Raw genomic sequence first — 16,155 nt, 5'->3', positions numbered from 1 at the left:
TCCGAGGCTGCAGAGCTTGAGAAAACGACCTTCACGGCTGCAGCCAGAGCGAGTCTTTATCGAACCCCATGCAACTCAACCAAGCTGCTGCTCAAGTTGGACACCGCCACGGTGGGACCTCTGAGAGCAGGCCCGAGCTCCAATCACATCGCTGTAGTTTTAAAAGAGCAAGAATCAAGGCCTGTGGTGGGGGATGGGGGGGGGGGGGGGCACAGAGAAGAGCCTGTGGCAGCACTGATAGCGTCCTCTTGACTCGGCCATGGTTTCCTGTTGTGAGTCAGTGCAGAGCCCAGAGTCTGACACGCCGTCACATCGCTCCTGTTTCTGTCTGCAGGCTGAGAATCAGCAGAGAAAATAAAAACATGCAGCAGGATCCCTCCTAAAGTCTTCCAGCAGGCCCAATCACAGGGTGGAGCGCGCAGGTTCGGATTTCTGGAGATGACAAAACTTTTTGTGTTTGAAGCTAAATTTGTTTTAAAAAACGTCCAGCTCCCAGTTTTTGACTGACTTTGATCAGTTAACATAGTCAGAGTGTTCAAATGTGAAAGTGTTGGGATGATGAAACTGAAATCAGATGAGGGAAAGCAAGCTTTGCTGATAAAAATGTCAAATCTAAGCGCCAGTGAGAGAAGGAAGTCGTGTCTAAAAGCAACATGATTTCTTTTTGTGCAAATGCAGAACTTCTGCAGGCTCTGCTCCCTTATCAACACCTGAATCAGTGTGTCGGTGTCTGTCTGTCATGGCCGCTTTACAGGAAAACTCGTCTGCGAGGGTGGGGGTGGAGAGAGGTCTGCTGGTCTCACCATCAGGACAGAGCTGTCCCCGGAGCTGGACTCTCCAGTGTGAGTAGAAACACGTGCTGCTGCTATCTGCTCTGCTTGTTCTACCTGCTGCAGGTGCATCAAACAGACCCTGCTCCCACCGGGTGTGTGTGTGTGTGTGTGTGTGTGTGTGTGTGTGTGTGTGTGTGTGTGGTGTAAAGCGCAGTGGAACTGTAACGGGACACCGTGCTCTCCAGCAAGCAGGCTGTTGCAGCCGTGCGCGTTTCATTAACGGGATCACTTTTCAACCGGCAGAACAATTAGGTCATTATCCATCACACACGCACGCACACACACACACCGTTATTATAGACATAACTCTTACGCGCGTGGTCAGGAGGTAAAGTTCGGGTTCTCCTGGGCTGACCCAGTCTCAGCTTCCTGTTTCATTCACTCTTTGTGTAAAAATCCATTCTAATCGCTGGACTGAGGCTGCAGATGTGAAGTTTTGGGTAAAAATCACGAAGTTCTTCCTCAGATCCACAGAAACTGGCTTTATTTAGACTTCATCCAGGACCCGGATGGGGGTGGGGTGGAGGGTTACCTGGCTTAGCTTTTGGCCACCAGCCCGATGACACCTGGCAAACGATCCGGTCTCTTTGCGCATGCGTAATGGGTCGCCAAAAATCCCAACGCCGTCTCGCTTGACAACCAGTGTTGTTAAAATCTGTCCAGAGATAAGGTCCGAGCGGGCGCAGAGGAGCGGAGTCCGGAGGAGGACAGACACCATGCCGAGGTCCTTCCTGGTGAAGAGCAAGCGGGCCCACAGCTACCACCAGCCCCGCTGCTGGGACGATGACCGCAGCAGGCTGGACGCTGCTCTGGCTCACGTGTGCGCAGGTGGGTTCATGCGTGCGTAATTACGCACAGAAACTGTTGCCGCTTTACAGATGCACATTGACGTTTTAACCTTTTCTACTGTAAACAGCGACCGAATCAAGGGGGGTTGTGTCGGAGCCGCTTGAGGATACAGGCAGCCGCGCTGACAGAGGATCCCCCGGCTCGAGCCTGCGGTCGGCGGTGTCACTGTCCTCCGGGTCCCCGCGGAGCTGCAGAGAGAGAGCCTCGCACTGTGATTTCTGGCGCCCGCCGTCCCCCTCGTCCTCCCCAGGTGGGCACAGAGCGGGTTCACCTGCACCTGACGTCGAGTCGCGTTTAGGCCATTGTTTATGAGCTTTTAAATACATTTCAACAAAAAATTAAATGGTAAATAAAAATAACAACAACAACGTTAACAATAAATATTCATAATTATTTAATTACCCAGCTTAAAAATTATTTCAACTATCGAACAAATCGGTTTAACTGATAAAACTCGTGATTTTTTTCACATTAATCAGAAAAGATTTGGGTTTTACAATCGGAGAGAATTCAAGCCATTAAAGGATTATTATTACCAATATTATTATTACTATAATAATATTCATTATTACTAATATCACTATAACTATAACAACTGTAATTATTATTATTATTACTATAATAATATATATTATTACTACTATTAGTATAACAACTATAATTATTATTACTATTATGACTGATATTATTATTTCTATTACTATAATAATATTTATTACTACTATTATTATAACTATAACAACTGTAATTATTATTATTATTACTAGTATTACTATAACTGATATTATTATTACTATAATAATATTTATTATTACTAATATCACTATAACTATAACAACTGTAATTATTATTGTTATTATTATTACTATAACAATATTTATTATTACTACTATTACTATAATAGTATTTATTATTACTACTATTATTATTATAACTATAACAACTATAATTATTATTACTAATACAATACAAATTTCTAATAAATCCCCAGATTCGGACAAATGTTGCACAGCTGAGGAGGGTCCCGTCAGCATCCCGCTCTTCTACCCGTGGTCGGACTACTCCGGTTCCGATCAGAGGCCTCGGCCTCCGGGGCCTTACCAGCTACACCTCCGGGGCCACGGGGGGCTTCAGCCACGCGTCGCCGGTGTCTACGGTACAGAGGACGAAGAGTTTTACGCTCATCGGAGCCTCCGGGTCGGGTGCTTCCGGGACTGCTCTTCCGCGGCCCGCCGGATCTGCAGGATGCAGGACGGAGAAGAGCTTTACCTGCACGCAAAGCAGCAGCTGCGCGTGGCAGAGATCAAGTCTGAGGACTTCATGACCTCTGACCTGGAGACGAACGGATCGTATAAATGCATCAAATGCTGCAAGGTGCGTCGCTGCGCGCGCAGTTTCAGGGCATGAATCATTCACATGTGATGCTCGCATGATGTTGGTCCTGGGTAGAAGCTTAAACATGTTCCTCTGAAGGTGTTCTCCACACCTCACGGGTTGGAGGTCCACGTGAGACGCTCTCACAGCGGCACGCGACCGTTTGAGTGCGAGACCTGCGGGAAAACCTTCGGACACGCAGTGAGCCTGGATCAGCACCGCGCGGTCCACTCACAGGTGCGTGCACGGTTCGGATGTGCGCTCCAAGGCCGAAGCCATGGTGCTAAAGCTCAGATGCGCAGGTCTGCACACGGAGACTGATTCTAGTTTTGTTCCCAGGAGAGGAGCTTCAGCTGTAAAATCTGCGGGAAGAGCTTCAAACGCTCCTCCACGCTCTCCACGCACCTGCTCATCCACTCGGACACGCGCCCGTATCCGTGCCAGTACTGCGGGAAGCGGTTCCACCAGAAGTCGGACATGAAGAAGCACACCTTCATCCATACAGGTGAGGGGGCCGGAGGGAGGAGGGGGGGGGGGGGGGCGCTACTGCTGCTCCAACACCTGCGTTTTCTTTCAGGTGAGAAACCGCACAAGTGTCAGGTGTGCGGGAAGGCGTTCAGTCAGAGCTCCAACCTCATCACGCACAGCCGGAAGCACACGGGATTCAAGCCGTTCGGCTGCGACCTGTGCGGGAAAGGCTTCCAGAGGAAGGTGGACCTGCGGAGGCACAAGGAGGCGCAGCACGGCCTGAAGTGAGCTGCAGCTGCTGGACTCGGTTCTTATTTAACTCCGTTTGTTTGTTTTGACCTGATTGCTGTGAGAAGGAGCTCCAGGTAAAGGCTGGTTTGTTTCTGGTGATTAAACATTAACCTGAAGAGTTGCGTTTGCTTTCTTCTCCACTGATTTGACGGAGTGACGTCACGCAGACCATCAATCACGTCTGATAAGTCCAACTTTCAGCAGAGGAACGTTTGGCTGCGCGTGCCATCTGGACTCAGGCTCACCACCATATAACTAATGACATTATGGCGCCATAAAGTAAGGAGGTGTGAAGCGGTGGGCGGGATTCCTCTGGTTCTGCAGCTCCAAACATCTGGACCTGGTTCTGCAGCTCCAAACATCTGGACCTGGTTCTGCAGCTCCAAACATCTGGACCTGGTTCTGCAGCTCCAAACATCTGGACCTGGTTCTGCAGCTCCAAACATCTGGACCTGGTTCTGCAGCTCCAAACATCTGGACCTGGTTCTGCAGCTCCAAACATCTGGACCTGGTTCTGCAGCTCCAAACATCTGGACCTGGTTCTGCAGCACCAAACATCTGGACCTGGTTCTGCAGCTCCAAACATCTGGACCTGGTTCTGCAGCTCCAAACATCTGGACCTGGTTCTGCAGCTCCAAACATCTGGACCTGGTTCTGCAGGCTCTAACCCAATAAACACAACAGAAGACGGACACTTCCAACTTTATTTTGTATAATTTTATTGTGTAAATCAGAAAGACGAGCGTTCCTCCCAGATCTTCATGGGGGAGACGTGCACGTCAACATGTGAGATGGAGGTCTGAACATCTGGACTAAACTCAGGAGGTCCCGTCTCTGGAGGTTGAGCCCCTCCATCAGTGTGTTCAAGTACTTCACAGAAGCTGACGTCTCCAAGGCCTCCAGCACCACCGGAGACACCTCCGACAACCTGGGAAGCCCGCAGACACAGGATTAAGTCCAGCTCAAACTAGAACACCAAACATAATCTCAGGATTACGTCTGTTGGAGCCTCTGAGGCGCAGGGTCGCTGAGCGGGTTCTGCAGAGTCTAACTGCTGAAAAGGTCCTTCTGTTTGCTTCTGAAGCTCAACGGTTCAGCTTAAACCTTCTAAAGGTAAAAGCCTGGAGTGAAGTCACCTGAGCCTGACGGAACCAGAGCTCAGCTCCTCCCGAGTCTTTAATCTGAGCCGTGACTCGGTGTGGCAGAAGGCCCGCCAGCCGAGGTGCTCTGGTTCCTGAATTAGACATCATCAGGTCCCTTCTAGACCTGAGCTGCAGGTCCAGGTCCTGACTGGTTGGGTTGGTGTTGGTCCTCCTGCCTCCGGAGGATGAAGACTAATAATGTCTAATCTGGTCGGAATCGTACAGATGTTCCACGTCCACCGAGCGGTTCACTCACCAGCTTCATTACATCAGAGTCAGATGACTTCTAACCGATTCACAGAATGAACGTGATATTTCTAACGGAGATAATCCAGATTAAATCCTGACTTTAACTCTAGTTTGTAAGGTTTATTATCCTGCTGGTTTATCTTCGACTTGGCTCCGAGGCTAGGGTTGCGGGGGGGAGGGGGGGGGATCTATTATTCAGCTGGCTGAACAATGGAGGCCAGGCGAGCTCTGCAGCTGCCACGCAGCAGACAGATTAGACTCAACACCAAATTATTCATGACGGAGGAACGAGAGGACGAGAAGTTCAGCGGGTCATGTGACGGCGTGTTTGGTGAGATCACTTAAAGGATCCAACATGGCCACCCACCCAGTCCTAAAGTTTAACTATGGAAGTGACAGATTATCTTGGGAATATAATCTCAGTTAAAGCCAACAGTGAAAAACAGATTTGACACCAACGCCTGCGAGCCGAATCCACACAAGCACCGCCTCCTACAGACGTCCTCCAGCGGAGACAGAGCTGGTGCTTATCCAGTGTCCTCTTGGGGGGGGGGGGGGACATAAATCAGAATCAGGTGAAGCTGTTCCCATCAAGGCAAAGTTTGTTTTACAGGAGTGTGTGTGTGTGTGTGTGTGTGTGTGTGTGTGTGTTGCATCATGGATCTCCAGAGGAACAATCAGGATGAGATAAGGCTGTGTACTCAAGACGGGAGCAGCACGGAACTGTTCATGAACTGCCAGCAAACACACACACACCCACACACACACACACACACACACGCACTCACCCACACACACACACACACACACGCACTCACCCACACACACACACACACACACACGCACTCACCCGCACACACACACACACACACACACGCACGTACGCACCCACACACACACACACACACATGCACGTACGCACCCACACACACACACGCGCGCACCCTCCCCCCACACACACGCGTGCACGCATGCACCAACACACACCCACACACACACACACGCACATGCACCGCACCCACACACGCGTGCACCAACACACACACACACACGCACCCCCCCACACACACGCACGCACCCAAATGCACACACCCACACACACGCAACCACACACACACACACACACACACACGCACGCACCCAAATGCACACACCCACACACACGCAACCACACACACACACACGCAACCACACACACACACACGCGCGCACACCCACACGCATGCACCCACACACACACACACACGCACCCACACACACACACACCCACACGCATGCACCCACACACACACACGCGCACCCACACGCGCACCCACAGACACACACACACACGCACACACACACGCACACACAGCTGAGAGGGAATCTCCTAACTCACAGATGAAGAAGAACCACTGACAGGAGGGTCCACTCTGGAGTTCTGTGGATGATGTTGGTGTTGGTCAACCTGTGAATAAAGTCAGAACCAGAGCTCAGCTGGAGCGTGTCATGTGACTGCACACACACACACACACACACACACACACACACGAAAGTCTCATTTGTTCTGATTAACTTTTTGTCACTCAAATGTTCCAGATGAGCAAACGGACAAAACAACCAGAGTAAAACATGTTTCTGTTAACCTGCCTGGCCCTAAACCTGCTGTAACAGCTGAGGAGTCTCCGCCCTCTGGAGGAGGATCGGTCAGACGCATCAGACCATGTCCCAGCAGGAACGTCCAGCTTAAGGTCAAAGGTCAGGGTGTTCGGCCAGAGAGCTGAATTCATGGTTCCATCAGTATACGGCAGGTGGTCCAGGCCCTGAGCAGTCCCAGACCATCACACTGGCACCACCGTGCTTTAGTGTTCGTTTGACTCCAGATGGAACGGGACGCACGCCTTCCAGAACGTTCCTCTGATCATTTACCCAGAAGGCTTTGGCATCAATCAATCAAAACTCCATTTACAGAGCTTGTTTCATAGAGAATGCAGCAGTTCAACACACACGAATAAGCTAGAGAGAAACGTGTCATCATTCACACGTTAGTCCGTACACGTTCATGCATCCATTCATACACAGACACCTCATGTCAGCGTCTGTAAAATAAAAGAATAAACTAAGTAACAAGGCCAAAACTCAATAAAATCGTAAGAAAATCTCCGTAATCACAAGAGTCTGAGGATGGTTTACAGGTAAATGTGAGATGAGGCCATTTCTGAAGGCATCACGTGTTGCTTTTTGAGCCTACGTTATGTTGTCAGACAGCAGTGGCAACTCATCCACAGGGGGCGCTGGAGCGACAGTGGTGCCCGCCCTTTAACCAGAGGGTTTCAGGTCACTGGTCAGTCTGTCTCAGGCCCAATCCAATCCTATATGTGTGTGTGTGTGTGTGTGTGTGTGTGTGTGTGTGTGGAGGGCGCCAGGGCACCGGCCCACCAGTTTCACAGGAAGAAGAAGGTAGGCATCACAAAGAGCCCACTACAATGGCCCTAAATGATGGCTGCGTCATACAGACTACGTGCCGTGTGTAACACGTTTAAGTGTAGTTTAAATACGTTCTCTCACACTTTCACCACGACCAAGTCATCTAGTGACGGGTTATTATTAGTCACTGTTCAAGTCATCACACATCGATGGAACTCTCTGCATGTGCCCCATCCCGGTGGGGAGCGGTGAGCTGCAGCAGTGGCTGTGCTTGGGAACTATTGGAACATGCAGCATGCAGGAAGGTTAGAGAGAGAAAGGGCCGGAAATTATTTAAATAAAATCCAGAAAACAAAACAAAGTGCTTGACAAGGAAAAAAGTAGGTAGATTTATCCCCAATACACATGTTTACCAGTGAAAAGCAATAATATATAAACATTTAATATTTATACATGTGATAGAATCAGATCACCCCGGGAGTCAGTCCCACATCCAGGGCCGTATCAAGGCATTTGGGGACCAAGGCAAATATAGGCTTGGAGCCCCCACCACCTCACTCCCTGCTCAGTTAATCTAAGATGGCAGCGTGCTGAGAGTACAGATTGTTGTTGCTTTTATTTAGTAAACAATCATTTTAAAGCACTGTTATTATATCTGACTGTTGTTAACAGCAACCCTAGCTCAGACACCACATCACCTTCCACATATATGTCATGAGCTCATTGAGCGTCACATGACCAGACTCATACTGAAGTTGTATCGGTGAAAGTAACTTCAAGTAATGCAAAAGTAGTGTAATGCCTTACATTTTAAATCAGTAATATTGTAATGTAATGAATTACTTTAAAATGAGGGTAACAAGTAATAAATAATGCATTACAGTTTTGAAGTAACTTGCCCAACTGGTGATTATAATGGATGGATATCTAATTCATACTGCGTTACTGCCACCTACTGGTGGAGGAGGGTGTTGCACCTTGAACAGATGATTGAGGCTCAAACTGGAAAACAAACCAATGTCTAAATAAATAGTGAATCAGGACAAATGTGGGCGTTCTAGACAGCAGCTGCTCACTACTAGAATGTTAGTCTACCTGTTCTCTGAGGCGGATACCTGACTTTACCTTTAGCTCACTAGCAGATGGGACATGAATGAATGTTTTGGAGTTGTAGTGATTGTTCAGCTGTTCATGTGAACACTTAGTCTAGAAAAAGGAGGGGAATCTTTTCACGTGAAGGCCCAGGAGTGTTTTCACCGGCCGCCACAGACGGGATCCTTCATTCTACAGGTGTGAGCGGGACTCAGCTCCCTCAGACCAATCACAGTTAATCCTGTTTGCTTATCAAAAACATTCAAATGACAGAGACGCTAAAACACAGGAAAGCTGTTCACCTCACTCTGACTTACATCAACATAATAACACAGATGTGTTGAGGTGGGGCCACAGCGGTGATGGATGTCTCTCTGACAGCTCTGGGCTCAGTCCCGTCAGCGAGGCCTCCAAACACAGAATTCCTGGAAGCAGGAAGGTGCTACGCTGCCGTGCTAGCAGTGATTTAATAGCGCACTTGCTGAAAACACGCCAGCTAGCCAAAGGAAATACTCTGCATGTTAAAGGCAGGAAATGCTTGACTCAGAAGTTTGTGACAACTTGAATAAAGAATCACACGAGTGGTTAATTTCACCGTTGCTGCTTAGGCGTTCCACAGGATGTACCACTCGGATGTTCTGAGTTTGAGGCAAATTAATCAAAAAACCTTTACTGATCAGAACTCAATGATCTTTCACGGATGGGGCGATCTGAAAGGCAAAATGACTCTTTTTTTTTTTAGAGGTTCGTGAATGCATCAGAGCCAAGCAGCAATAAAAGATCCTACGATCAGTGAACTCACCATCACTCAGACCAGGATTCTGCTCCAGAATCCACATGTTGCAGTGAATCAGGATTTGAAAGCACCTGATTTGTTTTTACTTCTCTAAGCTGCTCTGGACGTGTAGGACCAAGTTTCCACCAATAATCTGCCACGGTTAAGTAAACTAAATCAGGCCGTTTAGTTATCACACTACAGAAATGTAGATGCTTTGGATCAGACGATGCAGAGACGTCTGCTCTTATTAAAGGTTCCAGCTCACGTGGGCTCTGTACGTGATCAAATATTAACGTTGGCACCGAGATGTCACTCATCGTATTTATTTTAGTCGACCTGAATTTACACCCGGAAATAAAACGCTTTGTTTCAGTGAAGCTCCGCCCACGCCTGCTCTGACAAAACCTGCGTCTTGGGCGAGTTGCTGTATTAGCTATGGTAGTCTATTGGTTACGGCATCTGTGAGCCGTGTGCTGACGCGGGTTTGACTCCCGGTGGGAACTTAAGCAGATTTCATGTTTTTATATTTTAGTTTAATTGATTATTTTCTGCTAAACATTTTGTCTCTAAAGATCTTTGAATCGTTTCCAAGCAGCAGTTTAGTAGATTTACTCTGCTCACCTCACATGGACTCACACCGGCTCAATAAACAAAGAAGGTAAAAAAAAACCAGATTGGTCGTTCTATCGTAGACAATACTGGGTGGAAAACATCACACTGGCCAGCGCTGCTAAAAAGGAAAGGTTACTGCTGAGACTGGGACGTGTACCTGTGCAAAACTGCAAGTTTGCTACACGACCGTAGTCACCTACAGCCGGAGTCATGCGTCTGCGTCAGCGCGGAGACACGCAACGCCATCATCCGTCCTTGAGAGCCTGCTGGAGAGCCCCGCAAGGACGGACGGAGTCGAGCTCTCTTTTCTAAACATCCGTCCGTCGAGACGGAGAACGCAAGCTTGTGATTGGTCAGGGTGCCGCTGTCGTCTACACCGCCGCCATTACACCCTCAAAAACATAAAGAGAGCCGAGGATAACTAGCGGCAGACACGGAGAAGCTTGAAGAAAACCTCAAGAAAGAACTCTAAAATATGAACGTTTAATTCCCCCGTGACTGGAGGAGTGAAAAGACGCGCAGCAAGCGTTTTATTTGTGGACGGAAATGACAGGAAACGTGGGTTTAGAGGTGGCGAGCGTATGAAGAGGTGGAGGAGGATGAGAGACAAATGTGTCTGTTAAAAAGTCTCTTATATACAAAAAACACAATATAAACACACAACCTTTTATCATCACTTTGGTGAAGAACATTTATAGTTCTGGACTAGGGCTGCAACAACGAATCGATAAATTCGATGAAAATCGATTACTAAAAGCGTTGGCAACGAATTGCGTCATCGATTCGTTGTGTCGCACAACTCTTCCAAAAGCGCCCCCCCTTCCCGCCCGCCGTTGCGCGCAGACCAGAGCAAGTCAGATCAGCGCGAGGGAGAGCCGGCAGACTTGTGCTGCTGCGAACCGGTTCTGCATTGTTGCACAGCGATCCAGGCAGCTGCTTCCAGCGCACGGTCCATTCTCAAAGTGGTTCAACCAAAAAACTATAATTAGCACACGATCGTTCATGTCCGCACATGTTCTCTATTTTGTCTTATTTGTGCCTGAAGCGCGCTACTGCGGAGCTCATCACCTGTGCTGTGGTGATTTCACCTCACGCAGCATCGAAAACGCGCTCTCCGCTGTATGGTCAGGAGATCCCTTTGATCTGCTCAAAAGTAACTGATGAGGTGAAAAGGTAAGAATCCAGGCAACAGATTTTCTGGAGAATTAAGAGGAGATGCAGGAAGATGAGAGACAGACAGGACAGGAAAATAGTTCAATAAAAACAAGAAAACAAAACAAAGTGTTGAAAAGTCAAATGTAGGTAGATTTATCTCCACGACACGTTTTTACCAGTAAAAAACAATAAGTTATACACATGTTATATTTATACATCTGATACAATTCAGATCACCTTCAAAACTCAGTCACACCCAGGGCCGTTTCAAGACATTTTGGGGACCAAAGCAAAATGCCCCCCCCCCCCCCCCCCCCATAAATGGGCTCCCCAGAAGCCTCTGTGTAATTCATACCCTCTCCAGTAGTGTTAGTTATATGGTGTTTATAAAAGCCCCTCAGACATTACTGACATGTTCTAATATTATCAGATGAAAAACTAAATGATCAGACATGCTGTCTCATCTGCTGCTTTTCTAAACTTGTAAAAAGTAACAAAACCATTTGAAAGCCACTTTTTGTGGATTCTCTGAAAGTTTCCATGGAGTGTGTGACAACTTATTTTTTCATTGATCCTATCGTCTAATCTCACAGCTGAAACAAGCATCCTTAATAATCTGTGCACAGGAAGCTTACCGATGCTGTAGTAAAACAAAAGGTATAATAATTTATTATTAATAAAACCTTGTTGCAGAACTAAAGCAGAAAAATTAGATTTTGCATTAAATATGCAAAATATTTACATATGAATTGTTTTAGAGCCCTTTTATTGGCAGAATCTGATATTAATTTAGTTCTTACAAAAAATGGGTCCCAACATGGTTTGTGTGGCGTTGCCATAGTGTGACGTCATAGGCACAGATCCCCTGTCCTCTTGTTTGGAAATGGAAATATGGTCACCCTACATTAAACAAACTGTCCACCCGGGCTTTTGCGCTGCACAGAGACGCTTCGCTGCCTACGACTGAACGTCAGTTGAGAGTCAGTCTCATGCAGACTGACCAATGAAGAGAGGGCCTCAAGTTAAGACCCTCTCCTCATTGGTCAGTCCACACGAGGTGGGTCAAAGGTTACTCTGGGCAGGTTACGTGTTGTCAGGCATTCAAGTATTGAGTATATTTACTGCATATTACAGTAAAATATTCTGTATGTGACCACATTATGGTGATCCTTGGGTCGTGATGATGGAGCCCTTGAATATTGTTGCCCAGGGTACAACAAAGTGTTAATCTGGCCCTGGTTCCGCCGTCACATTCCCGCAGAAACTGGTTGATCACACCGGGGCCGGACTACTAGCGTGTGGTTTTACAACCACAATGTCCTCAGAAGCAAAAACGCTTTTAAAAGGGAGGGAGGAGTCCTAACTGTTGCTGCAGGCGTGTTGTGTGAGAGTGCAGTTATATACTGGTTAATATATTTTTGGGTTCAGTTGCTTTCATGTGGCCTAATGTGAGTCTATTTGGGATCATTGGAATGATCAGCAGCATTTCTTGATGTGACTTTATGGCAGTTGCCCAGGGCATCATCGCAAGGAGGATGGCATTCATTTGCTTTTGCTTTATTTGGTATTTTTTCAGTCATTTTTGGAAATAGTGATCAATTTTGATTAATTCACAGCCTATGTTTAATTACATTTAAAATAAATGTCAACAGATGAGATCAAACAAAACACATGAGAATTGCCCTTAAGCTGTTTAACTTGGACCAAGCATTTTAGGTCACAGATAGATGTAGCTTAGGGTCTCTTTCTATACACCTTATAAGACAATTTAGGTGATGGCATGTTGTTTTTCTGCTATTGAACTGTTTTCTAATAATGTTGTGTTAAATAAAGTGAAGGAAGGAGAGAAATAACGTTTCCCTAGCAGTTTTTAAAAATTTCCCCATGTAATCCGATTAATCGATTAATCGTGTCGAGACCCCATCCGATTAATCGATTATCCAAATAATCGTTTGTTGCAGCCCTATTCTGGACTTATTTTCACACAAAACCTAAACAGGTTACCTGCAGGTTTAAGGGAGCCAAATTTAAGACTTTTTAAGACATTTTTAAGGCCACTTTGACGAAATTTAAGCTATTTTTAAAATTAAATTTAAGCTATAATTTCCAGCTATTGCCTGGAACCGGTGCTAACCACGTAGCGAACGTGGGATTAGCCATCCAGTTACCATTAAACTTGCACTTCCCCATGGCGCAAGCTCCCGCTAGCTTAACCAGCTAATGTGCTCATCTAAAAATAACCCCCTTTCACAACCAACTGAATGTGTACGGTTCCGCTTACGGCAACATCGTACGCATAAAATGCTGAACACTAACTAGAAATTCATGAAAATTTTACAGAAATAAAATAATCTTGTTTATTGGGTCTTTGGTCATTTAAGACCTTTGGAAACTGTATTAAAGATTATTTGTCATTTTTAAGGATTTTTAGGGCCTTAAATTTGGAAAAGCTAATTTCAGACTTTTTAAGGACTTTTTAAGGACCCGCGGATACCCCGCTAAAATAGCATTACTCCCTGTCTGAAAATAAACGTGTTCTTGGTATCGAAATGCGTCTTTAAAAATCTCGGACTTCACATGTGAAATCCCTGGAACATAACAAGCGGGATTAGAAAATAGTGTTTTTAGCCTTGTGGACTTGTGCCTCTGGGGACCCGTGCTGCGGAAGTAGATGGGCGGGACTTGGGCTCCCTATGGTGTGCTTCTTCGATGATTCATAACTGTTCATGTCCGCATCCTAATGCATCGATTGTTTTACAAATTTACAGGAAGTGGCGTCCTGACCAATCACAAGCTTGCGGTCTCCTTCACTTGACGGATGTTTAAGTGTGGACACGTCTCCGTCACCCTCTGTGAGCCCGTCAGAGCCCTGCGCCGCCGCATGATGGCGTCGCACGTTTCCGCACCAACGCAGACGGAGAAGTATAAATCAGGCTTTAGCCCACCTGAGCCTGGATTCAGCACCACAGCCTACACCTGTGACCAGTTTGTGTGTGTGTGAGATGTTCTGACCTGAATGTTCTGACCAGGTTGTTCAACTCGGTGCAGACGTCGCTCATGGAGAGGCCGAGTGTACCCACGATGTCTCTGAGGCTGCAGAGCACAGATCGAGTCATCAGATGGTTGTGTAGGCCAACAAATAACCGTTTCCAGTGGCCCTCACGCTCTTCCGTAGATATTCCTCAAAATGATAAATAGTCTCCTGAAACAGTTGTGGCTCTTCAGACTGCTAAGCTAGATCCACAGATGTCTACAGGGAGCCCTTCCTTTCCAGTCGGCAAAGGGAAACACTGAATTAAAGAGCCTTTTCTAATCCTCGGTGTGTGCCATGGACTCACATAGACGTCTGTGGAATCTAAAGGCACATGTTGATGCCAAGAAGGCGCTTCTTTTAAACGGGGGCCAACATCATTTTTAGGTTTTGTGCAAAATGATGTCCAGAACTTCAAACGTTCGTCTCACCAAGCTGGCATCATGGAACCAGACGCAGAGAAGAGGAGAAGACTATAGCGAGTTTGGGTTCTTCCCCCAGAAGCAGCATTCAACGTGGAGAAAACCACCATGAATCTGGCCATGTGGTCAGCAGCAGCCACGCTGGGGGAGGAGGGGCTCTGTGGTGATGTCATATATGCCACGTCGTCTCAATTATGAATACTGACAAGCTGATGAATCTCAAAGTGCACGACAGGCTGATGAATCTCAAAGTGCACGACAGACGTGGTTAAAACTCACATCGTTACGTTTGATTTGAACTGAAGTACAAAATTTGTGTGATTCAGGGCGGGAGGCAAAGCGGATTAGAAAACGACTTTTATGGCCCCGTTCAGAGACCCAAGAGCCGACCGGAGGGGGCGGAGCCACAGGGCCCCTATAAAACACACACACACACACACACCAGCTGCTGAGCTTCTCCAAGGTGATCTTTGTCTGAATGAGGTTCTGAGCGTTGAAGTCGATCAGCGGCAGAACTGGATCCTTCCTGGTCCGGTCCAGAACTTCCACCTGCTGTGAGGAAAAAGGCTGCGTTGAAAAACCACAAAACAACAACAAATGTTCACACAGCTGCCGCTCGGTTAAAGGTCAAAGGTCATGACAGGATGATCCGAAAAGGCTGAGGACTGCTGGGAAAAGCTGCAGGAGGAACCTGTTTCTGTTTGTAAAGCTCGAGGGAACATTACGCTCTTTAGGTTTGGAGCCAAGGAAGTGGCTACTATTGCAGTTCCACCCTCGTCCACTAGGGGCTGGCAGCAGAAGTGAGCAGATCCTCATTGACTCCCATATAAAAAAGCCAACTTGACAGCAGAAGTAAACATGTTTACAGCCTGGTTCAGAAACCATTCTAGGTTTAATAGATCTAGTTTACACTCATGACCACTCTGAGGGGGGGTGGATTATTTAGTAACTCTTCTGTTTAAGTGTATTAAATGCTTTAAATTCTGAATAATTAATGAGCACCCGAGCCACGTGACCGCAGAGCTAGCTCCGGGGAAAGGCCTCGGCCTCAGGCTAATAGATGTTCGGCCATTTTGACTCTCTGAGCTTTAGCTTGGTCCTCTGTGTGTTCGTGTTTGGATGTTAATCCTGGGATTAGTTGGACACAGAGGGCAAGCTGTGGTTACTGACTAGATCATCCGGGCAGTTTATGCTTCTTTTTATCAGTAAGTAAAATTATATTTCTGTACTTGATTTAGTTGGGACAGGGGAGATGCTGTCATTTCACTGCTTGGTCAGACATGCTAGAGGGGCTTCTGGCTGGATAAGAAACGTGAGCGGATGCGCGAGACGAGTTGCTAGAGCAGGATGTTCCCGGTTCTCGGTGGCAGCAGACATGCTGGAGGCATTAATTAGAATCGTAGGATGTCCAAGGAAGATCTTCCCATGCTAAGTGCAGACTATTCTCCTGCCA

At 47.0% G+C, this 16,155-nt stretch overlaps 2 protein-coding genes across 8 annotated transcripts in view; one reads left to right on the top strand and one right to left on the bottom strand.

The window, feature by feature from the left end:
* Positions 1-751: 751 nt before the first annotated feature.
* On the top strand, positions 752-3,927 carry gfi1aa (growth factor independent 1A transcription repressor a). 3 transcript variants are annotated; one of them, XM_015976055.3, is made up of 7 exons: positions 752-842; positions 1,497-1,661; positions 1,750-1,932; positions 2,674-3,056; positions 3,156-3,293; positions 3,396-3,561; positions 3,634-3,927. In XM_015976055.3, the coding sequence occupies exons 2-7, from the start codon at positions 1,550-1,552 to the stop codon at positions 3,810-3,812; spliced, it is 1,161 nt and encodes a 386-aa protein (XP_015831541.3). In that variant the 5' UTR covers positions 752-842; positions 1,497-1,549; the 3' UTR covers positions 3,813-3,927. The 3 variants fall into 3 exon arrangements, with proteins under 3 accessions (XP_015831541.3, XP_054589989.2, XP_070397917.1); XM_054734014.2 differs by lacking the exon at positions 752-842 and adding an exon at positions 983-1,085; XM_070541816.1 differs by lacking the exon at positions 752-842 and having other exon boundaries at positions 1,327-1,661.
* Positions 3,928-4,517: 590 nt separating this feature from the next.
* rpap2 (RNA polymerase II associated protein 2) overlaps positions 4,518-16,155 on the bottom strand; it is a 23,347-nt gene continuing 11,709 nt past the window's right edge. For 3 of the 5 annotated variants that reach the window (XM_015976045.3, XM_015976049.3, XM_015976046.3), the window contains 4 exons: positions 15,145-15,254; positions 14,262-14,342; positions 6,585-6,653; positions 4,518-4,743 (listed from right to left, as the gene is read on the bottom strand). In XM_015976045.3, coding sequence (XP_015831531.3) covers positions 4,575-4,743; positions 6,585-6,653; positions 14,262-14,342; positions 15,145-15,254 — 429 coding nt within the window. In that variant the 3' untranslated portion in view covers positions 4,518-4,574. Of the gene's footprint in view, positions 4,744-6,584; positions 6,654-9,021; positions 9,219-14,261; positions 14,343-15,144; positions 15,255-16,155 lie in introns of all 5 variants that reach the window. The other 2 variants (XR_008559775.2, XR_011515530.1) reach the window with 2 other exon arrangements.

The sequence above is a fragment of the Nothobranchius furzeri genome, chromosome 11, assembly GCF_043380555.1.
Source record: "Nothobranchius furzeri strain GRZ-AD chromosome 11, NfurGRZ-RIMD1, whole genome shotgun sequence".
Taxonomy (NCBI): Eukaryota; Metazoa; Chordata; class Actinopteri; order Cyprinodontiformes; family Nothobranchiidae; genus Nothobranchius; species Nothobranchius furzeri.
The sequence above is the reverse complement of the archived record's forward strand: the minus strand, read 5'-3'. Positions and strand labels throughout refer to the sequence as shown.